Below are 27,684 nucleotides of genomic sequence, written 5' to 3'. Positions count from 1 at the left end.
GTTGAATGCGTCAAAAGTTCAAGTCGCCAGGTCAGCCGGGATTAGCGATAAGGTGTATTTTGCAACCCAGCTTTGTGTCAACAGGACCTATCCTGATTAACCTAGCTGAGGCATGATCCAAAATCTGACCGACAGACTGTTAAAAGAGGGACGAAAGATACCAAAGGGACAGCCAAGATAAAGCACAGCAATAATATATAGCAATGCTTCTTTGCTATCTGTTGTCTCAAGTGTATGGATGGAATATGTCTTTTAGTAATGCAATATGACCCTTCTATTCCTGCTTTGTCTGTTTCCATTATGGTTTTAATTGAATATGTACAAAAAAATGTATCATGATCACGATCCTATACATACATGTTTACATGACATACATTTTACATGTATAAACAAATGTATCATGAAATTTAGATAGTATTTTAGAATGAAGTATAATGATAAAATGTAAAGTAAGAATAAGATAGTACAAAATTTAGTACAAAATTTATATATAGAGATATAATCGTACACTGTAAATAACATGAATGATTTTCCTTTTGAAATGTTTTCTTGGTACATGAATCAATGTGAATTATGACTTCATCCCTGTATGAAGTATTTATAAATGTTTTTAAAACGTCTTCATGTTACGTCAGTGCTTCATCAAGTGTCCTCTGTTAATTGAAAATGTGTCAACAGGCATTAAATTGAACTTTTAAAAAAATGGGATACCCTAAAAAGGCATACCAGAAACATGTAGGCACACTTTGTAGATATATATACAAGATAGAGGATAACCTACACATTGCGTCACATTTCATCCACCCCCATAGTATAATATGATAGTACATGTAACTACAGCAATATTCGGCTCAAATTTCATTATTTTCATATCATGATAGTACATGTATTATAATTGATAAGCTCTTTGACAAATATGATTTAACCTATTCAATGCAAGAAGAATATATTTTATTGCAATATAATGTAATATTTTATTCAGATTACTACTTAAACTTTTGCTATAAACATGATAAAATGATGATATTTGTGTTCAGTTTATACAAAATTTTACAACTTGGTGCATCTGTGAACTCACCAGTTTTAAAAATGGTGAGTCCAGACAGATTTTGATGAGTCCAAGACTCATTGACTCGCCTTAGCATGCTTAGTGAGAACCCTGTTAAGTTTATTAACAATCCAGGATGAATAAGAGGTTTACAAATGATATGGTACAAATGTTTGAGCACATTTCTATTATATTTAAAACATTCATACATATACAGAAACAATAAGGAGATGTGGTATGATAATTGATTGCCTATGAGACAACTGTCCATCTAAATAAAATGATGTGGATGTCACTGTACAGGTCTATCATTCTGGGTGTAAATCCTGTACGGTCTAGATGTATTTTCAGGTTTTATAGTGTTGTTGGCTGGCCTTTAACAGGTGCTCCCATCCCCCAACATATCCTGTAAATTATTATTGCTCAGTGGTTTTAACTTCTGTTTTTAGGTTTGTAGTATGGTTTTTTTTAAAAGTAAATAGAACAAGGAAGTAAACATGTATTTTTTTTTATATAATAGACCTTTAAGATGTCATTGACGATTGTCAACAATCAAGTAGTGAAAAATCTTTTATTACAGGTATTTTGTAATTGACATTAGTAAATGTTTGTTAGATTATGGAAGAACATGACAAAAGAATGTTAATAGTTGAAATAAATTGAAACTGAAATCAAGGATACATTTATTTAGTGAAAAAAATTTAGTAATTTCCAATCTTTTCTATTTGTGATCTATTTTTCACTTTCAAAGAAACAAAAACAACTTTTTTTAGGCAAAAACAAAGGATATAATTATATATAACACCTTTTTTAGATAATAAACAATAAACCAGTTTTTTGACAGGATATACATTCTGCAGATCTCAACATTAATATCGACTTATATCATTGTATATTTACACAATGTATAAATAATTGTTTTTGATATAAATTTTGTTGTCTATTTTGTTCATTTCCAACTTTTCCAAGCTGTTTAAGAGTTTTACAGATTGATTGGCCCTTTCCCTTTATTATTATTGAACTATGGAATATGTAGAAGGGTTACTTTAAATGTTGGATTGTTTGTCTTGTGGGTCCAATTTTTGCTTTGCATCAGTAAAGAAAATAAGAGGTTGTCACTGAATGTTAGTCACAAGTGACTACCAAGTTGATAACAGTCTTGTTTTTTTCGTTAATTATTTTTTGTCATACATTAGGTCGTTAGTTTTCTTATTTGAATTGTTTTACATTTGTAATTTCAAGGCATTTTATAGCGGACTATGTGGTATGGGTTTGCTTATTGTTGAAGGCCATACAGTGACCTAGAGTTCTTTTTCTGTGTCATTTGGTCTCTTGTGGATAGTTATTTCATTGACAACAATACCACATCTTCTTTTTAGCTCACCTGGCTCCAAGGGCAAAGTGAGCTTTTCTCATCACTTGGCATCTGGCATCGTCGTCGTTAACATTTTACATTTTGAACTTCTTCTAGAGAACTATGTGCACTGAAAGGAATGAAACAAAACATGACATGAATGTTCCTGATGCGGTGCTGACAAAGTGTTGTTACTTTGTAGTCGATCCATCATCCAAGATGGCCCCCAGCGGGGGACTTAGTTTAACATACATGTAGGACCCTATGGGAAAAACAAATGACTTCTTTTGGAGAACCACTTGAATGAAATGAAACCAAAAATAGCATGAATGTTCCTAATGAGATGTTGACCAAGTGTTATTACTTTGTAGCCGATCCATCATCCAAGATGGCTGCCAACGGGGGACTTAGTTTAACATAGGACCCTATGGGAAATGCATACAAATGACTTCTTTTAGAGAACATTTGAATGGAATGAAACCAAACATAGCATGAATGTTCCTTTCTTTATGAGGTGCTGGCCAAGTGTTGTTACTTTGTAGCCAAATTTTATCTTTTTTTATATGATTTCAAAAACCCAAAAAGAGTGAGGTGAGCGATACAGGCTCTTGAGAGCCTCTAGTATATATTAAAACTGACAGAATGACCACCTGCTAGGATGCTACCAACACATTTAGAGAGGCACATCCACTATATTGTATGCATACACTTGAATATGATCATAATGCCTATTTAATAATTACATCTGATCAAATGTTTCCTCCCTAATTGAGTTAACCTAGATAAGTAGATAATTATTGCTATTTTACTTTTGTTTCACTGAAGTGTTAGATTATAATAAGACATGAGCATGATGAGAGTTATATGTGGATTGAGGAAGTTGATAAAATAAGTTATATAATTACTTAGGCAATCATTGTTTTATCTTTTGAGATAGAACTTCTGGTGCAACAAAATGTGCATAGTTTATCTTTTGCATTAACAAGTTGATGATTTATAGTATTCTGCTAACTGAACAAGAGCAACATTGGCACAGTGTTCAATAGACATTTTTATTTGCTCTTTAAAATATAATTCAAAAGGTTAGACCTTAACTGTTTTGTCTCAGCAGAAGCAGATAACTATATCACCCATGTTCCAAAGTTTTAAAGAATAAATTTGAATATAATATAGTACATATTTTTTGGGGGAAAATTATTTTCGTTGCGTGCAGCTTTTGATTACATTTGCACACATTCATTTTAAAGGAAAGTAAAAATAAAGAATATGACAATAGTTAATATGACAATATGATTCCTAATCTTACAGTTTGAATGGTAGCCTTGCTAGGACATTTTAAATTTGCTGGCTGTTTGTACATGTATATATATATATATTGAACATGTTGAAGGTGTGCATGTGGTTTGGATTTTTATTTATATTAAAATTTGTCCTTTTGGAAGATAGTTAAACTTTGTCATTTTTGGAGCATATACTTGCATAAGAGGTGCATAGCTTTTCCAAATATCTCCTATAGTGAACCATAGACCTATAAGCTTCCATGCTTAAATTTGACATAATAATATCACAAAGGAAGTCCTACATTGACTTTGTAATTATACAGGTACTTCAGAGTGGGATGCTGACAGCTGGGTGCAGGGGCATCTCTTTATCATTAGAATCTGCTATTCTAAATGAATGCTATATGGTTTTTTTATGACATAGACCTTTGCCATTAAATAGTAAAGGGATTTTTTTAAATACGCAAGTCACATTAAACAAGTGCGGATTTTGTCCAGTGTCTACTGGTTTCTGGAGTTTCCTTTCAGTTTGACCAATATATATGAAACTTTAAAACCAGTGTTTGGGTTGTAAATGACAATTTATGATGTGAATAACACTGGGAAATTTCACTGACAACTTTCATGAACTATTTGTGGATATCTGTTAATGTAAATCTCATTTGTAAACTTCACATCTCATATATATATATATATAATATGTGAAAGTTGCATGAAATCAGTTCATGTGAATCTCACAAATTGAAAAAAATGTATAAAGCTCCACCATAAGGACCTAAAAATACAATATATATGCAAATTAAACCCTTGAGTTATCATGACAATATCATTAGGGAAAAATGTGTAATATACATGACTTGTTAAACAAAGTCAAGTAACCTGGTAATTGCAAAATTCAAGTCACAAATTACCCGATATAAACTTACTTTGAAACAGTATAAAAACCTTTAGATTTAAATTATAACAATACATTATAATTACTGGTTTGACACATGGCGAGAACTGTAGTATACATATGTATAACCTTGTTCTCAGTTTCTCATTCACCATGTTCACAGTAGTATACATGTATAACCTTGTTCTCAGTTTCTCATTCACCATGTTCACAGTAGTATACATGTATAACCTTGTTCTCAGTTTCTCATTCACCATGTTCACAGTAGTATACATGTATAACCTTGTTCTCAGTTTCTCATTCACCATGTTTCTCATTCACCATGTTCACAGTAGTATACATGTATAACCTTGTTCTCAGTTTCTCATTCACCATGTTCACAGTAGTATACATGTATAACCTTGTTCTCAGTTTCTCATTCACCATGTTCACAGTAGTATACATGTATAACCTTGTTCTCAGTTTCTCATTCACCATGTTCACAGTGAGGGGCCTCTGAGTGGTCCAAGTAGTTGATTTACAGTGAAAACTGGCCTGTCAACACTCAGTTGATTTACAGTGAAAACTGGCTTGTCAATACTCAGTTGATTTACAGTGAAAACTGACCAGTCAACACTCAGGTTGTGGTTCGGGAAAACCCACTTGTAGAATATTCTACTCAGATATTAATTGACCAGGATTGTCAGTTTTCCTTCCAAAGGTCTGCAGTGTTTCTCTCCCAATATATAATGCTGTAAGAAACGTCAGACACCATCAGTCAATCTTTAACAGTGAACTGACAATACTTTTACACAATATTTATAGACGAACATATCATTGGAATGATTCAGTGGCCCCCTTTCTTTGGAATTTATAGAACTAGTGTAGAACTTGGACACATTTTCAGTAGAGGTCTATTTTTCAGTATTTATATATACTATTGTTTACATACTATTGTTTACTATAAAGTATAAGTGATTGTCTAGTGTCATTGTAGATCATTGTATTTCCTGATTTCTGTTTTGACAGGAAGTTAATATCATTTCACAGAAATCAAAATAGGATTTTTATAAGTTGTAATTAGGGCAACATTTTTTCTTCACTCTAGATAGCATTGTTTATTTATTTATATATGCAAATTTGTTTGTGTCCTTCAACTCCTCTTGGTGAACTTTGATTTTAAATCTGTTCACCAGTCACCTGTATGAATTTTTAGTAATGATTGCAAATTCAGAGTTTATAAGTATTATAATTGACCAATAATATTATAATTACCATTTTTAGCAACAAAACATAGGGATGCTAGTACATATAGAATAATAGGTAGTTTCGTTTTTGATACTGACTATATCATGTAGAATATCTAGACAAGCCCGTTAGGGCGAGTTTAGATATTCCACGTGCTAATCAGTATCAAAAACAAAACTACCCATTATTCTGTTTATTGGTAATTATGACGTCACACAATGTATTGCCTAATATTTTCAGTGATACAGCCAGTACGTTGATACTCGAAGATATTAGGCAGTAAGATCAAAGGGAAAATATACGAATTACCGATAAATCATAGTACATGTTGTTGATATGACATTGTCATAGTTTTATTTGTCTCCATGTATACAAAGTGTATTCAGGTACATGGTACTATGAAAACATGTAGATCAGGATGTTAGTGTTGGTGAGACAGCATCCCCCCAAACAACATCATGGAAAATGACTTCCAGCTGTCCAATGAGAGGCAATGCAGGGGTGGATCCAGCCATTTTAAAAAGGGGGGTTCCCAACCTAGGACTAATGTTTATGTTTGAGAAAAAAATATATTTAACATATTTAATAGTCAAGTATAAAAATATTCTTCTCGCTGTGTGTTAAAATTTATATCATTAACAAATTGCTGTGTAAGCAATTTGAACCATTTACCCCAATTATTTATATCACCTATTATCATGATTATGATATTTAAAAGTGTTGACATTTCAGTTCAACAAAAGTTTTTGGTATATAATATATGTCTAGATAATTATATTATGCTCCTCAATAAAAACTCTTACATGTATCTGTGTTTACTTAATGTACAAAATGTAGTTACATTTCATAAATATAAAGTACATGTATTTTAAATTTTGAATAAGGAAATAACAGGTTTATCTTTAACTCTTTTTGTATCTAATCATGCCATTCAAATAGACATGATTTGAATATTTGAATATAGGCTTAAACTTGTTAAAGGTACACATGTAATTGCACATCCACCAATCCACGCCATTCACTTTTGGTGTGAGGTCTTTTGTTGAACTTATTAGACTTTGTTGATGAGATTATATGATAATAGTTAAGTGGATGAGATTATAAGATAAAGGTTATAAAGTGATAGCTGAAACAAGATTAAAGGTCTTCAGCATACATCTTTATAAAAATAGGGAGTTGCCTGGATATGATTGCCAATGAGACATTTCCATCCACCAAAGTTCAAATGAAGTGGATGTATTGTAAACAGTTCATACAGCCTGCATTAAGTCTTTTGTTACTGGTCTCCCAACAACAGACATAAGAGTATATGTAGAGCATGTAGTGTTTTGGAGTATGTCAATATATTATTCAAGCTGTTCATATGGTTATTTACATTGCTAGGAGTTTGGTGCATTGACATATATATAAATTATTCTTAGAATTAAGAAATGGAGTTTTGTTTTCCTCTAAATTTGGGTGGGAGAATTATTCCAAGATTCTGTCTAGTAAGTTTGGTGGGAGTATTATCTCTAGTTTCCGTTCAATACATTTGGGTGGGAATATTATCCCTAGGTTTCGTTGAATAAATTTTTGGTGGAAGTATTATCCCTTTAAGTTAGGTTGAGTGGGAGCTACTCACCAACTTCCTGTTCACAAAAACTACTTTAAAATATAAATTCTTGTAAATATTGGCAATGACATACAAGTGACATATAAAATTTCTGTCAGTGAAATTTATAAACATTTTTTTCTGTGAGCATGCTACTTCTGTCTGATGGGTTTTCACATTCATTGCCCTTCAACTTCAAGTTCTAGAAAAAATTCCCATCCTCCAACCTGGTAGACAACCTTGCGAAACCTATTGTTAATTTGCACTTGTACTGGAATTTGCATGAAATATTTGTCACTGGTCAAAACTTTCCACAGATTAATTCTGAGTTTCCAATGACAAGTATATTAATGTAAATAGACTATGAGTTTAACAATTAGACTTTTACTTCATTTCAAAATGAAGGCTCTCCACCCAACAACCCACCCACCCTTTAAAACGACTGATTTAATTATTTTAGTATGGTATCAATTACAATACATTGTCCTCAGTATTGTCCTCAGTCATTTTTAATAGAAACCTGCATGTGCATCTGTCCATATGTTCTGCACTTGAAATTGATGTTCATTATAAATTAGTCTTATTGATCTATTATTAACTTAAACAGTGATAGACTTTCCTTCTGTTTGATGATTATGCAGATTAAGAAGCTATTAAGTTTAAGCCACTCTAAATGGGAGTAATTGAATCCTTTGTAGTTTGATGGAGACATGTCTTTTACTCATAAAGTACATAAAGGTCAAGAAGTGCATTTGTATAGGTCATGGAAAATGGGTCATTATATTACGTAATGGAAAAGAAACTTAGAAAGGGTATATGGTGAACATGCAATTGACAAAACCCAATGCAATTAGAACAGCGCTATTATTGCCATTCATTATCTCAATAAGACACAGAAAGGCCTTTTACATGGAGCACCTCTGCCCATTCAGGATGCTACCTTCAATTTTGAGCGGAACTCTTTGCAAAATGCTGACATGAATCTTTTTCAAGAGATTGGTTTCTTCATTGTATATATTATTATCTACTTGAAATAGACTTGTTTGAATGACACTTAAAACACATAAATATAACTAAAATGGATGAGAATTTTAAGTTGTCAAATAATTCATTAATTTCAAGGAAGTGTTATCTGAAAAATAGTCTATTGACCACTTTTCAATTTTTTCAGTAAAATATGAAAGAAGCTATAGGTCTATTGATACTCTCAAATAAATTACTTGATCTATGTTGTTGATTGTTTTGTGTTGCTGACCAGAAAACTTGTTATCCTGTATGAGAAAACTTGTTATCCTGTATGAGAAAACTTGTTATCCTGTATCAGAAAATTTGTTATCTTATATAAAAAAAAAACTTGTTATCTTGTATCATCAGAAAACTTGTTATCTTGTATCAGAAAACTTGTTATCCTGTATCAGAAAAAAACTTGTTATCTTGTATCATCAGAAAACTTGTTATATTGTATCACAAAAAAATTGTTATCCTGTATCAGAAAACTTGTTATCTTGTATCGGAAATGAAACAACACTTTAAGTCACTTGGGACTGTGTTTCATACAAGAGGTATGAAAAAAAATATAGTTAAAGATAAAAGTTTATTGATAAACATTGTAAATGATAACAACATCATAAGGACAGTTTAAGTTGGATTTTCATATTGATATCACATCAATTTAAAACTTGCCTTTGTTTTTGAGTACCATGTTTCGAAGCAGAAAAAGATTATGTCAAACCCTGATAACATATTTCTAGGTATATATTGTGCTAAATTTGTGTTGGTTTGTAATTCTTGATTGGTTAATCCCTATTCATTAATGATATTTAGAATAATTGAGATATTTTTATAATGTAATTGTGTCTGGTATTTGAAATATTTGACAACTCTCCAGATTCAGCAACAGTTAATTACTCTCATATTTATAACTTATTTAGCTACCTGTCTACCTTTAATTATAGGTGAGAATACACACCTGTTCAACTTATCAATTCTTTAAATTTGGATTTGTGAACATTTCATTCAAAATTTATGTTTTTTTTATAACATAACTTCTATTTTCATACTTTAGTGAATGAATAATTATGTTTCAACTTTGTGATGCAACAGCAATTAAAATTTCAGGTTCTGTCGTGGAACTTTTTATAAAACTTCACTCAAATGTTAAATCTACTTAAAATGTTAAAATACATACATTCATATAGGATATATAGGTACATGTGAATTAATTCCTTAGAAAAATATGTGTTCAATTTCAAGTGGTTTAAACATCTTTCAATTCATTAAATGTTATAAGACAACGCTATTTTCGGTGACATTTGTAAAATATTATCTAGTCTTCCTAGCAAAACATGATAGAAGCAAGGATTTGTATAGTTAGTGTTACCATTCAAATCCTTGGTGGAACCTATATATTGGTCTTTCAGGGGCAGATCCAGCCATTTTAAAAAGGGGGGATTCCCAACCAAGGACAAAGGGGAGGTATCAACTATATGTCCCCATTCAAATGCATTGATCATCCAAAAAATGGGGGTTCCAACCCCTGGAACCCTCCCCCTGGATCCGCCACTGTCTTTTCATTGTTTAATGATGTATGTCATTTATTCATTTAGTGCATTTAGTATGTTAATATTGAAAATCCTCTAAAAGTACAAATTTCTTTTCACTTTGCTTTGGTCTGGGTTGCCTTATGAATCAGTTGAGGTCTGTTTCAAATTAGGAGATAACTGTACTGTATTTTAAGCTGTGACGGCATCAATTGAGAATTTGATGGTCGAAAATTAAGTTTACTGGTGACACGTTAGCGTAGACAGTTAACAAGTATTTCAACCATCAAATCCCCAATTGATGCCGTTGGAGCTTAACATACAATATTGTTATCTCCATTCTTATGAAACTGACAGAAAACAACGTTAAAACATGTATTTAAAATCTTTCATATGCCTTCTGCCCTTGCACGTACATCCCATAGCATCAATTGTCAATTGATGCCATGTAAATAAGTGACGTTATCCAATCAAAATGAACGTTACAAACATTGTTGCATTAGAATGCTTCATAGATAATTAGATATAAATTTTTTACAGCTTTGTTATTGCAATTATTTTGACCTGGATTTTTCAAGCCACAAAGAAAATTACACTTTAGATTTAAACCTCTGCAGTAGGCAATAAGGGTGTTAAGTTTTATCCTTGACCGTCTTTTTAGACTGTCTTTCTGTCCTTCCTTCCATATGTCCGATATATATCCCTTTATCTACCTTAACTTTGCCTCATGCTCATTTTATGAAACTCATACACAATGTCTAGAACCAAAATTAGCAGACAGGAGTTAAAATTTAGGCAGTGAGTCACTTACTGTTCTAGGGTTATTCCCCTTTTAAACTTTTTTTAATTGCAAAGCTTGATTGAGCAAGGGACCTAAGTCTGAGTGTGTTAAAGTGAGTAGAATGAAGTTTTAAGATTGTAGAATGTCAGACAGGACTTTGCATTAAATAGCTAAAGAGACATTGATATGAGTCCACACTTTTTTAAGAAGATTTAAATATATTTTCTATTTAGAAAATCTGCAATTTCCAAATTTGACATTTATTGTACGATATTATATGCCCTTTTTTATTGAATTGTGGAAGATATAATTGATTTAAACATAGAAAAGTCACTTTGACACTCATCATTTTATGATAAAAAAATACAAGAATGTAATTCTTTGTAGATTTAGTCTTATTGTTATGTAAATAGTCAAACTTTGCCATCTGTCACAGTGTTGCAGATGCCGATAGATTATTTATGATTCAATACAAATTTTTATGAAAGCTGTAATTCCTGATAGAGAATATGACATTTTAATGTTGTGAATAATTACTGCGTTTAATGATCATCTATAGTTATTTTTCTCCCACTTCCCTGGGTCCTGTGTAATGATGTTTGCGTAGAGAATAACTTCATAGGAATTATAGTTTGAAAAAAATTATTGATAAATAGATATTTGTTGGTTAGGTAAAGGATGGGTATTTCCTTAGTACATGTAACTTTTTAAATGAGAGTCACAATATGTTGGTTACAAGGTTGAATAAGATCAAATATTGTAAAATTTTTATGACCATTTTATTAATTTAGTGTACCCTGGGAGTAAGAATTTTACACTTGTGAGACATACAAAAAATGTAAAGCATAGAATATATTAGGCACACATTTATTAAATATAAATGGTTGTTGTTTAAAGTAAAATTATATACACAACTATATAAAAAACCAAAAAGATATGCAAAACGATTACGTTGTAGGCTAATAAAAGTACTAACCAGTGCAGGTTTTGTTGTTGAGCCAAAACGATAATACCAGGTCTACAGTGGTTCTGTTCTAGGAACATTTAATTTATACAAAGTTGACCAGATTGATAGTATTTTTAGTAGCAGTTATTTCCCTTGATAGTTTTTTTAGTGGGAGCTATCTCCCTTGGACACAATTTTGGCAGGATGAATGGTTGACTTTTTTTCACTTACCAAATTAAAACATGCAGTTTAAACAGGTTGACAAGAGTTCCTTTCTAGATTGTCAATTGATTGTAGTGATGAATCAGGGTACACTAAAAAAAAATAGATATTGTTGAGAAAACAACCTTTTCTTATATCTAGCACTGTAGTGGTCAGTATAATGAGGGGGTTAACATGTTAATTACACCTCGACTTTGGCAAAAACAGTTAACAACTAATGCAAATAATGCTGATAACAGTTAACACAGTGGGTGGAAAACAGTCAACTGTGAGTTTAAATTTACCTCAGTTAACAACACTTTGAAAAAGGACAAAACAGGTTAAAATAAAGAGGTACACCCCCCCCCCACCCCCCCCCCCCCCCCCCCCCCCCACCCCATTCTATAATAGGCTGACAGCCTATTAATGAATAACCATTTATACACATAGACATCCATCGTGATGATAAAGGGAAGTAACTCATGCTCAAATTGTGTCAATAGAAACCTTAAATCTTCAAAACTACTTAACTTGTAGACACTGATTTGAACAGAGCGGTCTGCTTTAATGGCAATAGAAGAGTTTTTATTTAAGTCAAAAGACTTATGGGTAAGAGAGAATTTTATGTGTGTTTAAATTAGTTTTACCTTGGTAGCATAATAAAAGTTGTATTCTAGTCAAAACAGTACAAACTAGGGTTAAGACCCATTAGCTCCATACCAATAATAAGTTATTCTTGTTTGTGCTTTTTCGCAACAAAGAAACCATGGTTTGAGCACAAACTTTTTCTATATCAATGTTTGAATTAGTCTACACATTTTTGCTTGAAATAGTTTTATAGTAGTAGTGATATATTTTATTGTTCTTTTTTTGGTACAAATGAGGAAATAAAAGTGAATTCATAAATTTTCTATATTTTTATACCTAGACACTTAGATTTTTATCTTCATACATGACTCATTTTCAAACAATTCCGTATTGTTGATTGTTCATGGGAATTACAGATTAATATAAAAACAAGACAAACTGTCACAAAATGTCATGAGAAACTAGCATAGGCTGATGTAAGCATTACATGTATATCCAGTCATTCAAAGAGAGATAACTCTAAATGTGAATGTTAATGGCAACATCTGTAGGTTCAGTACACCTCAATGTGTCATTTCTTTTATTTTTAAGCCTTATTATTTTCATATAACTTTTAAAATGGGAAAGAAAGCAAATATACTATGAATCAAATTCCTACTTAGCTTTAATTTGTTTTTAAAGATACTAGGCCAGGGAGGATAGATGCTCAATGGAGTCTTTCACTCACCTAGCATCTATTCACAAGGTGCAATCCCAAACAATATGGGTGATCATATGTGATATGATTGCCAACAAACAGCTATCTATTGAATCCAAATGAAAATACCAATGGCCTGGCCTGATTTATGACAAAAGAGAATATAAAAAGACTGCAACCAATTACAGTATTACTAATGTTATTTCAAATGATCGGGCAGAGCTTACATTTTAATTTGCTTTTAAAAGGACAGTCTTTTTCGAAAATGTGTGTGATGTGTGATAAGGATGATTGTCGTTATATTATTGTTTCTAATTTCTAATCACCCATCACTGTTACAGATATACATAACAGAACTAAGTGTACGATAAGGGATGAAATAGTTTTAATTTATAGCAATTTCATGTGCTAAAGCAGAGTTTTTTTTCCAAAGTATTGGCTATTGTTTTATTCTGTTTGAAATTTTTTTGATTGTGAGATTTATTTTAAACATGTTTTATAAAAAAAAAAAATATATAAAGAATAAATTAATTAGACCCAATTTGTCCTAATTTCTCCTAGCTTAAATATGATCAATTCCATTTGCAACTTTATATTCCTGTGAATCCCTCCTGAAATCATTCATAATAATATAATGAAGAGAAAAAAGTATTTCAAAACATTATAAAATAAAGACATATATATGCATATTTTGAAACTGATGTCGTCATGGTTTTACTTTCAACTTAACAATTTAAGTTCCTAAATTTTAAATGTTTTTAAACTTTGCTTTACAAGAAAATCAACCACTGTTTCTCATTGTTTTATATTGTGAATACACATTTAGTATACTTAGTGTTTACATATTTTAAACGGGCACTAGCTGTCAAATTCATGTTCACCGATTTTAATTAATTTCTAATATTCGATTTATAACAATATAAAACATTTATCCTAACTAGTAAAAATCTAAAATAAAGAGTTAACAGGGCACCCGCATGAAAATATGTAGCTTGGTTTTGTGTGTATTTTAGTCTAGAAGGCATCTATTTAATTATCAAGTTAACTCTCAAGTCATCGAATGACCATATAAGCAATGTAAATATAAATATAAATACAAATAGATAATGCAAACTCGTGCTGTTATAGATTCTTCTAGGTCTATTTAATTTCATATTATGGATGAAAAATAAATGTTTATCATCATTTTTACCTGTGGATCGAATCAGTCAATCAAAAGATTTACCTTTGTTTCACTTTTGATGTTGACATTCTTTTACTTAAATAACTGTACACATACAAATCGTGTGTTATCTATCTCAAGGTAAGAGGTTAAATTAAAATTCACATGAGTACAAATGAGGTCATACTATTCACTTGCAAGTGAATAATTAATAATCAATGTTTTGAAACTTATTTTGCCAAAATTGAACAATACTGACTGCTAAAAACTATAATTATTATTTCGCTATTTGCATTTCATTAATGATTGAGCAAAAAACATATATATCTCATAGCTAGTGCCCCTTTAACCTGATCAATGACCATAACTGGAAACTTCATTTATAAGTTTATCCTAAAACTCTGAGAAATTTGAGATCTCATTTCCATGCAAGCACAAACATTTCTTTTTAAGCGCCTTTATTTAACGCAATATTATTCTTGTTTGAAAGTGACAAAGATCTAAAAAAAAAAAACATACTGGAAAACTTATGATATAATATGATATTTGTCCTTGGGTATAAATATCAATGAGTATTATTACCATAGATACTAACAAAGTGTTTGAATGTCAACGAATTAAATTCAGATTTTTATAATTTACATAAAAGAAAATGAATGATTACCAAAAACATAATTTTTGGTGTTAAAAGATGATAATTTCAATAATGTATCGCTTGCCACATGTTACCAGGTGTATTTTACAGGTAACTTCCCTCACCTGTCTTATCACCTGTCAAATTTTATAAAAACACAAAACTTTCAATCAGTTATTTCAAATTACATGAAGATGTTTAAAAGTAAAGGTATGTTAATGTTTTTACTTACGTTCACCAAAACTTAAATGATCTATTTAATGCATGCCCCAGAATAACTATCATTCCATGTAGTGCTGTATAATTGTTTGTCATCATTGTATGGTAGATGATACAAAGTTTCTCTGCTCAGTCAACGTCCTCATTCAATATGTAAACGTACCAATTTCAAATTTAAAGATTTGAAGTCTTAATTTCAATTGCAGAGCTATAATATCTCATTGTATGCAAAATCTATCACATGTTACCACAAATTTTTGGCATTTCAGACTAGTGGCACAAATTTGAATAGGGATTCAATTGGTCGCATCAACTTGAAACTTTTTTGTATTCATAAAAGATATAAGGAGATGTATGTTAGTATGCTTGCTATAGTATAATTATCCATCTATGACCAATTAAAGGATGAGTTTGTATGTATGGCCCACACATGTTCAATATGAATGTACAATATAGTGAATATACAATTTGCCTTTTCCGAATCTTAGGACTATGGGTAATCTCATTGTTCGTACATCAAAATGAAAATAACATAACGTCATTGGCTCAATTATCATTGTTTAGAACGTTTTAAACCATTCAAAATGTTTTGGTGTACGCTTTTGACAATATTACCCAGAATGCATTAGATTCTGAAACGGCGAATTGCAGATCAGGTCTTTTAGTCCATTTACCCATCTGTTCATCAGTGTTTTCATTATTAGCTTTAAGTTAATGTTCAAACGAAGCACCAGAAGTTAGACGATTTGGTTTGAAGTATTTTACCATGAAACATATTATGATAGATTGATTTTTATTTCTGAGTATCCAGGGTTAAATTTAGTTATTGAGGAAACTTTTTAAAATTGGTAACGAATCTTAAATAGAAAATTCTAGGAAAGATTTGAAAGAGAAACAGTTTTCAGAGATAATTACGAAGATAATTATGTAATTGTGGGTTTGAATTATGCTGAATAAGAATATTAGTTTTAAAGGATATGATGCAATTTATGTGTGAATATTTTAAATCAACCTTCAATGTACAAAGAGATGCGTTAAGGATTGGTTTGATGTCCACCCACTATGTCTCTAATGATCTGTATTTATAGTCTAAAACATCAAACATTTAAAGAAGGTCGACGAGTTAGTTTTATATATAATCTTCCATATGTTGGTACAATTTCTTGATAATTTAAAAGATGTGTGTGCTCTCTGTCTCTTTTGTATCTTGCATTGTATATTAATACTCAAATTCAAGTGGTTTGTTTTATGTAAAAATTAGGAGGGGAGGTGATGCCGAATACATGTATACAATTTTACACCCTAGACTTAAATAAGAACTCGACAGGGGAGGTGGTGCCGAATATACAATTCTCCACCCGAGACTTAAATAAGAACTCGACAGGGGAGGTGGTGCCGAATATACAATTCTCCACCCGAGACTTAAATAAGAACTTGACAGAGGAGGTGGTGCCTAATATACAGTTCTCCACCTGAGACTTAAATAAGAACTCGACAGGGGAGGTGGTGCCTAATATACAGTTCTCCACCTGAGACTTAAATAAGAACTCGACAGGGGAGATGATGCTGTATATACAATTCTCCACCCGAGACTAAATGACATAGATATAAGCTACTACAAGTTAACATACAGCTATCAACAATGAGCAAAACTCATACTACATGGCATGTTTGTTCATGTTTGCATTTTAAGCTGGTAGAATGACTTTTTAAGGACAGCTCAAAAAGTTAATGAATCAGTTGGTAGAATGATTTTTTTATGAGAACAGAGCTCCAAAAAGTAAATGAAGCAAAATCACATACTCACATGTTTGAAGAAAGCATGGCTATTTAAGTTTATTAATAGTCCAAAATGTAAGCTCTAGCTGCAATACATACAAGGTGATCAAATCTAATATAGATTTTGATGGTGATTTGCATTGTAAAAGCAGGTGATTGAGAATTTTGTATGTCTTTGAATTACCTAAGACAATTAAATAGCTAAAATTCAGCTTTTTTTACAAAAAACTTACAGTAATAAATTAATAACCATTAGTTGTTCATATCTTATGGGTATTTTTCTCGTAATCAGCAAGGGTGAAATTCAACATAAACCTGTGCCACTTGTATATATAGTATAATGTTAGAAAATTAAGTACTGTTCCAAAGTCCTAAAAAATACATGGAGAGAATTCTAATAATTGTTAAAAGGGAAGTAACTCTGACAATTTCAATTGCAAAGAAATTTATAATCTAAATAAAAGGTAGCAAGGTTTACCATACAAATGTATCATAGGATATTGAAGTTAAATATGTATTTTTTTTTATTGTAATAACATTGTTATACCAGGGAATGTTTTGCAGGAATTAATGAACAGAAAGTTGTAGAAAGTATCAGCAAAGTTCTCTTTAAGAATTACACAATTAATTATAGTCATTTATGACATATTCATGTAACAATTATCCTTGTTATTCTTGATATATTTTAAACCACATTTGTGGCAAAATATGAATAAGACTAGTCACTATATTTATACTCAAGGAGATATACTGACCATCAATCAGCTTTGGCATCCTGTCTGCCCATTTTGTATTTCTTTTACTTTAGATATTCAATATACTTGGTTTTTTTTGTGTATACCATTGACACTACTCGTCTTTGACTGCTGTATAATTTGATTTTTGATTTATATTTTTCACACTTTTGCTACAGTTGAATATACTAGCAACATGATCTACATGCATTGTTTAAGGCAAAGATCAATCTGATGAAAAAAACATACCGTGTATCACAAAGAACTGACAACACTTAGTACTTATAAGCAGAGCCCATAGTAAGAGCTTCTTTCTGTTTAAGAGAGCATTCAGGATTCTCTTGTTTTTCCCTAATGATAATTCATACACAGCTATAGAAATCTGAAGGCTGAAATTTCATTGGGGAATATAATTAAACCTCAAATAGAAAGTAGAATGCATTGTTGTCAGATGCTTGTTAAGCAAATTATTGAGACAAAATCTCAATTTATGTCAGATTGGTCAAACATTATGATATTTTTCTAATTTTATCTTATTTTTACAGTTCTCTCAGGATGCTATGGACACAAGTGTAAGTCGTTCATTTTCTGGTTGTTTCTTTTTTGTTTTTTTCCAAATTAGTCACGTGTGCATGACTGTTTTAGCATGCGTGATCAGTCGTGTGGAATGACCACATGTACTAACTCATGCATGAAATGGCATTTTTTTTTTCATTGTGGCACTCAGAATATCTATCTATTCTTGCAGTTTCTGTTAACTAACAAATTAATTTTCCCATCTGCCTTCTTTTAAAAACAACATCAATAACATTGAAATATATATTTAGATTAAGTTTGTATTCTGACTAAAAAAAAGAGTTTTGGGACATTGCATTTATCTGTAATTGGATGTGGAATCATAGAAACTAGAACTTTCAGATTTAGAATATCCAATTTTAACATCTTAATTTTTTGTGTACATTTTTAATTATGGATATATTTGTATGCTACTCAATTTAAATTCTCACCCATCAGGTCAAGTGCACATGAGGACCATGGTCTATTTAGGAAAAGTAGACTTTGCATTTCAAATAATAATGATATTTGGTTTCCATCATATTTGAATAAGAATTAAAATTTGCTGTCTTAGGAAATTGAGGTATCTTACAATAGATTTAGGAAGATGTGTATACATGGCGTATATAAATCAAACTTTTTTTTGCTTTATTGCACCATTTACAAGGATGACTTTAATCATTTAAAAAAAAAATCAGTTACTGCAAAACTAGAGAGATATGTTTAAGTGTCAAACATTTTTATTTTATTTTAATTTCTTTTATTAATAAATTTGCAACACATTGTTATTTTACTTTCTAGTTTATGTGATTATTTTTATTTTTTTGGTGGTTGTTACACAAGCATGAATGTTGAAACATTTGAAGATGGATAAGACATCCTTCTTGATATTGTTACTTTGACACTTGTTATGAAATATATGCTGTGTTAATTTTAGAGCAACATTTTAGTCACATTTTTTATTTAGAATATTAAACAGCATCATGTTTTAATTCTCTTTTGTCAACAATACATGTATCCAATATGTATCAAAACAATGTCCAATGATAGGTCAAAGGCACAGCTTTAACTCTTGAAAGTCAAGGTCATTGACATTAGTCAAAATCCTACTCTGGAAAGATTTAAGTTTGTATATATGCAGCTAGACAGTTTCTGTCTTGTGTTTAATTTTCATATAGAATTGTCAATCGCTTGCCTAATTGAGAGAGCTTGTATTGTATGTAGTGTCAAGGTCAAAAGTCAAATGTTTCATTTCTTGTCTAATTATTACTAAGAGTAAGAGCTTGAACTCTTCATAGAGTCAAGGTTGAAAGTCAAATGTTAACCTTAATATTGCTGAGGATTTAACCTTGTGTGCAAGCATTCTTAATTTGGTCCAGTTTTCATCAAATATTTTTTTAATTTGAGCCTCTGCATTTCAAGGTCAGAGATAAAAAAATCAATGAGTAGCATAAATTTGATGAAAGGAAAAGTTTGAATGGGGATAAGTTCGCATATATCTTTATTCTCATAAACCCAATGCATTACATCGGTAAAGAGATAACAAATACAACAATAAATATTTACAATATGTACAAAACAAGCGAGAGAGGTAACAAAAGTTACAAGCCAGGAGTACAAACACAAGTATTTATATTTTTTTATATATATTACTACTTAGAAATGTACAAAATCAAAGTATTGATCTTCAATATTATGACGTATGTAATCTTTATTTTCTTGAAAAACCATGCATTTGCTATGTATTACTAGTCCTTTTAGGTTGTGCAGCCATAAATTGTAATAGTCAGTAAAAAGGTGCAATTTCAAATTCAGATTGTGATTATTAGAACCCGTAGAGTGAAGTGCATCTATCATTTTCTATTGTGACTGGGAAAAGATCAGTTTTAGAGATGAGCTTTATTCTTAACTAATAGTAAAACATTTCCCGAAATTTTGCTTTTTTTGCTAAGAATCAAATAAATCACATCATAGTATGACTTAAATTATATTTCCCAGAAAATTATGTCATCAAGCAGAAGGGGAAAACATTTTTGGAAAGCTTTTATTCTCAGTTTCACTTGCCTATAGGTAATGTGAAATGTGACTATTGCTAACACACATGCAAAGTTATTTTATGAGTTATATTTGAATTTCATTTAAATTTCATTTTAAAAAGCTCATACTGAAAATAATTTTGTTCCTTTTCAGAAGCTGGTTATTTCTATGTTTAGCTTTAGCTTTATGGCTTTAAGAATGTTGAATTGGTTACATCCCAGCTTGGTTTCCTCAATATACAATGTTTGGCAGGGCTGGCTTATTATTGAAGTTATGAATTTATTTGCTTTTTTTTTTTGCTTATGAACTACCTAAATGACCTATGTAGCTTGTTGTTCGGTGTGAGCCAAGGCTCCGTGTTGAAGGCCGTACTTTAACCTATAATGGTTTACTTTTTAAATTGTTATTTGGATGGAGAGTTGTCTCATTGGCACTCACACCACATCTTCCTATACCTATGAGTATATATATATATGAAGGGCTTATAAATCTGTATAAAACCCTGGATTATTTAATGTTGGGATTTGCTTAATGTTTATTTCTGTTTGTTCAACTTTTCATCAACTTACAACCATGGTCTTCTAGTGGCAAAAACAATGCCAGCCTTGGGTTGACTTTTTTGTCCATTTTTATGCCCCACCTACGTTCGTAGAGGGGCATTATGTTTTCTGGTCTGTCCGTTACTTCGTCCGCCCGTCTGCGTCCGTTCGTCCGCCCGTCTGTGCGTCCGTTCGTCCATTAAGGTTAAAGTTTTTGGTCAAGATAGTTTTTGATGAAGGTGAAGTCCAATCATTTTGAAACTTAGTACACTTGTTGCTTATGATATGATCTTTCTAATTTTAAAGCCAAATTAGACTTTTGACCCCAATTTCACAGTCCACTGAACATAGAAAATGAAAGTGGGAATTTCAGGTTAAAGTTTTTGGTCAAGGTAGTTTTTGATAAAATTGAAGTCCAATCAACTTGAAAGTTAGTACACATGTTCCCTATAATATAATCTTTCTTATTTTAATGCCAAATTAGACTTTTGACCCCAATTTCATGGTCCACTGAACATAGAAAATGAAAGTGGGATTTTCAGGTTAAAGTTTTTGGTCAAGGTAGTTTTTGATAAAATTGTAGTCCAAACAACTTGAAACCTAGTACACATGTTCCCTATAATATAATCTCTCTTATTTTAATGCCAAATTAGATTATTACCCAATTTCACAGTCCATGGAACATGGAAAAGGAGAGTGCAAGTGGGGCATCCGTGTACTTTGGACACATTCTTGTTTCATCTGGTCATGAGGATACTCTCCATGTCAGATATAAAATCAAAGAACATTAGGTATATCCATATATGAACAAAAATTGCACAGCAAATTTGAAAGTATCAGTAAAGATCGATCGCGAAATACTATTTGCCATGCCTTGTAACTTAGGTATGGATTGTTTGCCTCAGAATCAGTTTGAAATCAAACGAGGATTTTGAGGCATTTTGTTTTTTTGTGCACCGTAACAGTCTTAGATGGTTTTACACTAGTAATTTTGGGGCCCTTTATAGCTTGTTGTTCGGTGTGAGCCAAGGCTCTGTGTTGAAGGCCGTACTTTAACCTATAATGGTTTACTTTTTAAATTGTTATTTGGATGGAGAGTGTCTCATTGGCACTCACACCACATCTTCCTATATCTATTAGATGGCCATTTTATAACATTTCAGGATCGTAGAAGTACATTGAATATATTTTTGTTGTTAACATTTTAACTAATATTTTTTTAATATGAATGAGATGAGCAAAAAATCTGAATTACCTGTCTAATGAATGGAAAATAGTCTTAATACAAAAGTCTATTGTATAAGATACACTAGACCGCATGGCAAACTTCTTAACTAACTAATTAAAATGTTTTGACAAATTGCATGTTTAAAAAGCTCCTTATTCATATGACATCATTTTAGTATTGATTTGAAATTCAAAAACATGTAGTCTTTAAACTTTAAGGATCTTCATAATCGAAAACAGTGACTTTTGATTTCGGTGAGTGTACTTTTATGAAGAAAAATCACTGGAGCATAATATGATATTTGAGCTTGTGTCATTTCTGTACAGAATAACACTGATTCTGAAATAATGTTTCGTTTGATTTAGGGAAATAACACAAGTGAAACAACCCATCTTGTCTTGTCTGTGACAATTGCCATCGGCTTTGTTTAGAAGAACTTTTATTACGAAACAATCATTTTCTTGTAATTAATTGATCAAGGAAATACTTATGTCTGATAACTAATAATATATAAAGTAAGTATATTTAACTCTTAAATGGAAGTTGATGTTTGAATTGATAAATGAAATTTAAAGAGAGAGTTGTTTTTTTTGGTCAAATGATACTTATTGAGATTCTGCTGATTGTATAGTGACAACAAGTATATGATAATGTATTAGATTACTTAACCACTTATATATTTAATTAAATCCTCAAAATTGTTCATTTATCTAACATAGAAAAATTTCGTATGTGATTGATAAAAATGTTTACACTTAGGAGTTAATAAAACCTTGGCTAAAAGTAAGAAAATGATTAAACGAATTGATAAAGCACTGGATATGGGTTGGAAGTTACAAGACAGCATACCCTAGATTGACTTGTAAATTTATGGTAAAGTTAAGTAGTCATTTTTTGCTGTTCTTCAATGCTCTAAATCAAAATAAATAACCTTCTTTTTTTCACTTACTTACATAAAATTATTTTAGAAAAAAAATGAAATATGATAAGATTTTACTATAAGAAATATTCAGAACAGTCCATTATAGGCTTTTGATATTTGTTTATCAAATAATATACATTTAATAATGGTGTGAAATCTAAATAATACCCAAAACAATTTAAATCTCTTAAAAAAATATTGACCTTATAGATAATATAATAAATTTTTGACACAAGTTCACAGACATTTTACATTTTGTACAAAGGTCATTCTCTTTTAAATTATAGGTTGTTGCATCTTCGAGTGTTTAATAATGTTGCCTTGTAAAATTCTGTTTGTTATTGAATCTTTGAGCCTTGAAAAATTCAGTCAAACTTGAATTCAGAAGAATGCCAGGAATTTAAAACAATAAGATCTATTAACATGACATTTATATATCAATGCAGAATCTAACATTCTAAAAATAGCCCATACCTGTTATTTGAATTATCAGGTATTTTGTTTGATCTTGGTATATAAATCTGATACCTTTAATTGGTTGGGAATCCCAGGTGTACATGTGCCTTTTAACTTCCTTAAGTAATCTGATGCTGATGTACTCTCAATTATCTTTCTTGATGGAATTTGAACTTTAAACTATAGAATTATCACTTTGGAGTTAATTTTCCCACATTTTGGTATGTTTATTTATACCTGTTGGTGTATATTGTTGAATTATAATAGTAAGTAAATATGTTATATAAGATATGTAAATTTTGAATACATTACATAAAAGAAAAAGAAATTCATCCATTAATTCATGAATACAAAATAGATATTATCATTTATAATCACATTAAAAGCTTGAAATATTTAGTGGATAATATTTGACTATTTTGGGGGGTTTACATTAGGATCAGTGAATATATAATAAGATATTATCTTTTGCAGTGTTATGATTTAATAAAATATGAATATTTAAGAAACTCGATCATATATCTTATAACTGTTAGAACTTCTTAGTTTATATTGTTATGCTCAGATGATGTATATAAATAATTTGTATGTCTTCTGAACCATCACTTATTGAAAAACACAGGACAAGGTGCATTCAGAGCCATTAACTTGTAAATTGAATCTAAGTAGTAGAATTTTTTATGTTTGTATTAAAATGACAAAATGGTAGTTTAAAACAAACAATAGTGGTAGTGCAGTATAATAGCATCACAATAAGTGTATAGTCTGGCTAGTCATTTGTAAGCAATTTTTGTAAAAACATGCATAGATTTGGCTATATTTTCAAATTATTTTTTTTAAATGAAAAAAAGGCAACTGGACGTTAAGCAACAATTAATCAATCAATCAATCAGAATTCCAAATAGATGTAGAATATTGGAAACCCAAAAGGTAATTTAATTACCAGTGTCTGTATATAAACTAAGAACATCTCTCTTCTTAACCTTACTTGAACTTTGCATCACAAATATTCAAAAAAATATATATGTAAAAAACAATCTTTCTACTTATATTCTTTTTTAGATTTTCACTATTTGAAAGGGCTAAACCATATTTTGTTTATACAATACATGTAACTATCTAATCACTTTAACACAAAATTTTCTTTATTTTGAATAATATAATGCTTTTCTTATTTTCTTTTTTTTTTCTCTGGCAAAATTGTCTCAATGTTAAGTGAATACCCAATTGGTAGGATATATTATCTTGTCTGTTTCAGTAAAAACATTGAATTTGTATGCTCTATCACAATGCTTCAGATAAGAGCTGATGATTGTTTCCCAAAAAAAACATTTTCTTTGTTTAAAATGTGCATCCTGTGTTACGATTTAAAAAAAAAATGACAAAATCGTAAGAAGACAAAGTGGTTCATTATATTTCTTATTTGTTTAGAAAATAAATCAAATTTTATTTGTTTGTCTCAATTTTACTGGTTCATTGCAGTCTTTTATTTTTTGTATACCAAAAGAGCCAACCAATAATATAATATTTATTCTTGTGGATGAATTGTTGATATTACTCCTCAGTAATCGTTTTTATGTCCCATTTATGGGCATTATGTTTTTTGGCCTGTGGGTCAGTTAGTAAGTTTGTTCTTCCGTCTGTCCCGCTTCAGGTTAAAGTTTTTGGTCAAGGTAGTTTTTGATGAATTGAAGTCCAATCAACTTAAAACTTTGTACACATGTTTCCTATGATATGACCTTCCTAGATGTAATTCAAAACTAGAGTTTTGACCCCAATTTCACGGTCCACTGAACATAGAAAATGATAGTGCGAGTGGGGGATCCGTGTACTATGGACACATTCTTGTTTTTTATATGATACATGTATCTGTAATTTGAAGTTTAAACACACTTAAAAGACTCAAGAAAGGTATATGCTTTATGAAACATGATTCTTTTTTTCACAACACATTCCTTGTTTAATTAATTTACTGTTTAGTATTTCAGAATGTAATTTTGTATCTACAGTAGGGTTACAAAATATTTTTATTTAGATTCATAACAAAGGTTTATTAAGTTTTTACGATTTCTACGCACAACATGTTTTTTCTCATATTCATGAAGGCATGTAAATTAGAAATCACTGGCTATACTGATGCACTACAAGCACGATTCGTTGTATGCAAATTATTGATTAATCGTCATTACGTTTGTTTATTTGTGTCTTCATCGTCACAACATGTTAATTTCATTGTTTTACTTAAGGATTTGCTTATTTGTCCATTATTGTGGCAAAAACACGTAAGCATAACAATATTTAAATGTTTTTCAATAGAAAACATGTTTGTTTAGTATGCAGAAACTTGATGAAAGGTATTTGACCTTGTTAACAATAAAACCATGTAAAAAATAAAATACTATCCCTTTTATGTCCTAAGATTACCTTTTTAACCATAAGAAAATAACTGTGGACACATAGAAATATGATCTACCATTATTATGTGTCTTTAATGCTGAAAGTGATTTGACAAATTCGTAAAATTTGAAGAACATCATTTTCATCATGACCCATTCACTGAAATAAAGATAATTAAGAAGACTGAGGGGGTGAAATTGTTCATCATCAGAAAATACCTGTGGACACATTGAAATATGATCTACCAGTTACTTAATGCTTAATGTGATTTGACAAATTTGTAAAATTTGAAAAAAAAACTTTTCATCATGACGCACTCACTGAAATGATGATACGGTTATTATGGAGACTGAGGGCATGAAATTATCCACGGTTACTCATTTCTCCCCCAGTCAAGTATGAGTAAACATTTTTTAAACCACAGGTTTTATTAACCAAAAATCTTAATGTCCAGGGTTGTTTTTTCCCCATGATTTAGAATAAATTTATCTACGGCAATACATCAAATGCATCTGTTGATTTATCACGGCCAAGCATGGTGTGTTGAATTGGACCCATTTTGCATTGTAAATTTTAATTTTAATCATAGTTATTTTATAATGGATGAAAAACTTTTATGAATAAGGATTGTGATAAATTAGGGTTGACCACTCTCCGTAGTTCGTGATCATCAAAAACATTTAATTGTTATTTTGTCCTCCAGTACAATGCACAAAAGGACAAGATTTTTATTACTGCTAGGTTGTCATTTATCGTATATTTAATGATCATACAGGATATTTCTTCCCAATGAGGATGTCAATTTAACACCATAAGCTGATCCTATATAATTTAATATTTTTGTTAAAAATAAGGAGAAAGTGTTAAGATTGGCAAGTGATAAACTGTGACTGGATTTTTAAAAAGTACGGTACCTGACATTTTTGTGTAGTAATAAGTTTACAAATATAAAAATTTGTTGTTGGGAGTTACCTGTACTTTTGATTTGGACACCAGAAAAAGTAAGTTTTTTGATGAATTGTATCTTTTAAAGGATATTAACATTATTTGTCTGTCTGAATCAGGATATTATCTTGTATAAAGAATGTATACATTGTTATTTGAAATTTGCATACTCATCTTGTTAATTATATAGTATTATAGTATACTTAATCATTCTATCCATCATTTTGTAATCATTTGAGGGATTTTCTTCAATGTACTAAAAGTAAATGAAAAATTACATTACTCTTATCTTGACAAAAAGTTATGCTTAAATTAAGTAAGATTTTTTGTGAATTGAGTTGCTAGGTTATCCCCAGTGGCGGATCCAGGTGGAGGGTTCCAGGAGTTGGAACCCCCCTTTTTTTTGGACGATCAATGTATTTGAATGGGGACATATAGTTGGAGCCCCCCTTTGTCCTGGGTTAAGAACCCTCTCTAGTTAAAATGGCTGGAGCCACCCCTGATCCCTATTACAGTCATTCCAAGGTTCACAATGTGCAGTAAAACTTAGTTTGATCCTGTAAAAAGTCATTAATTTTTTGAGTAAGAGAATTTTGTAATACTCATAATGTTAAAGACTGCTCAAACACTCATTTACAGGCTGGACCTAAATAAAACTTGGAAAAATTTCTGGACCAAAAGACCACTGAGGTCCAAAAGACTATTAAAATATCTGCTATGAGATTTTTAAAAGGTTTAATCCCCATGCATTAGTTGTCAATCAAGCAGTTTGAAAACAGATATTCTGTTTATTCTCTACTATTTACCCCTAACCCCAGCCCCCTGTTGACCAACACACAACCCCCTTTCATTGCAGAATTTAATTTGGGGATATATTGTTAATTTGCTTTTGTCTTAGATATGCACAAAATATTTGCCACTTGAAATTA

General features: G+C 30.8%; 1 protein-coding gene across 5 annotated transcripts in view; it reads left to right on the top strand.

Moving 5' to 3' along the window:
- LOC134697376 (GRB2-associated-binding protein 1-like) overlaps positions 1–27,684 on the top strand; it is a 43,341-nt gene that overhangs the window by 1,789 nt on the left and 13,868 nt on the right. For 2 of the 5 annotated variants that reach the window (XM_063559630.1, XM_063559627.1), the window contains exon 2: positions 18,222–18,248. The exons of 1 other annotated variant lie outside the window; for it this stretch is intronic. In XM_063559630.1, coding sequence (XP_063415700.1) covers positions 18,222–18,248 — 27 coding nt within the window. Of the gene's footprint in view, positions 1–18,221; positions 18,249–23,521; positions 23,635–26,657; positions 26,812–27,684 lie in introns of those variants that run through there. 2 more of the 5 variants (XM_063559632.1, XM_063559631.1) reach the window with 2 other exon arrangements.

The sequence above is a fragment of the Mytilus trossulus genome, chromosome 14 (genome assembly GCF_036588685.1).
Source record: "Mytilus trossulus isolate FHL-02 chromosome 14, PNRI_Mtr1.1.1.hap1, whole genome shotgun sequence".
Lineage (NCBI taxonomy): Eukaryota > Metazoa > Mollusca > Bivalvia > Mytilida > Mytilidae > Mytilus > Mytilus trossulus.
The sequence above is the reverse complement of the archived record's forward strand: the minus strand, read 5'-3'. Positions and strand labels throughout refer to the sequence as shown.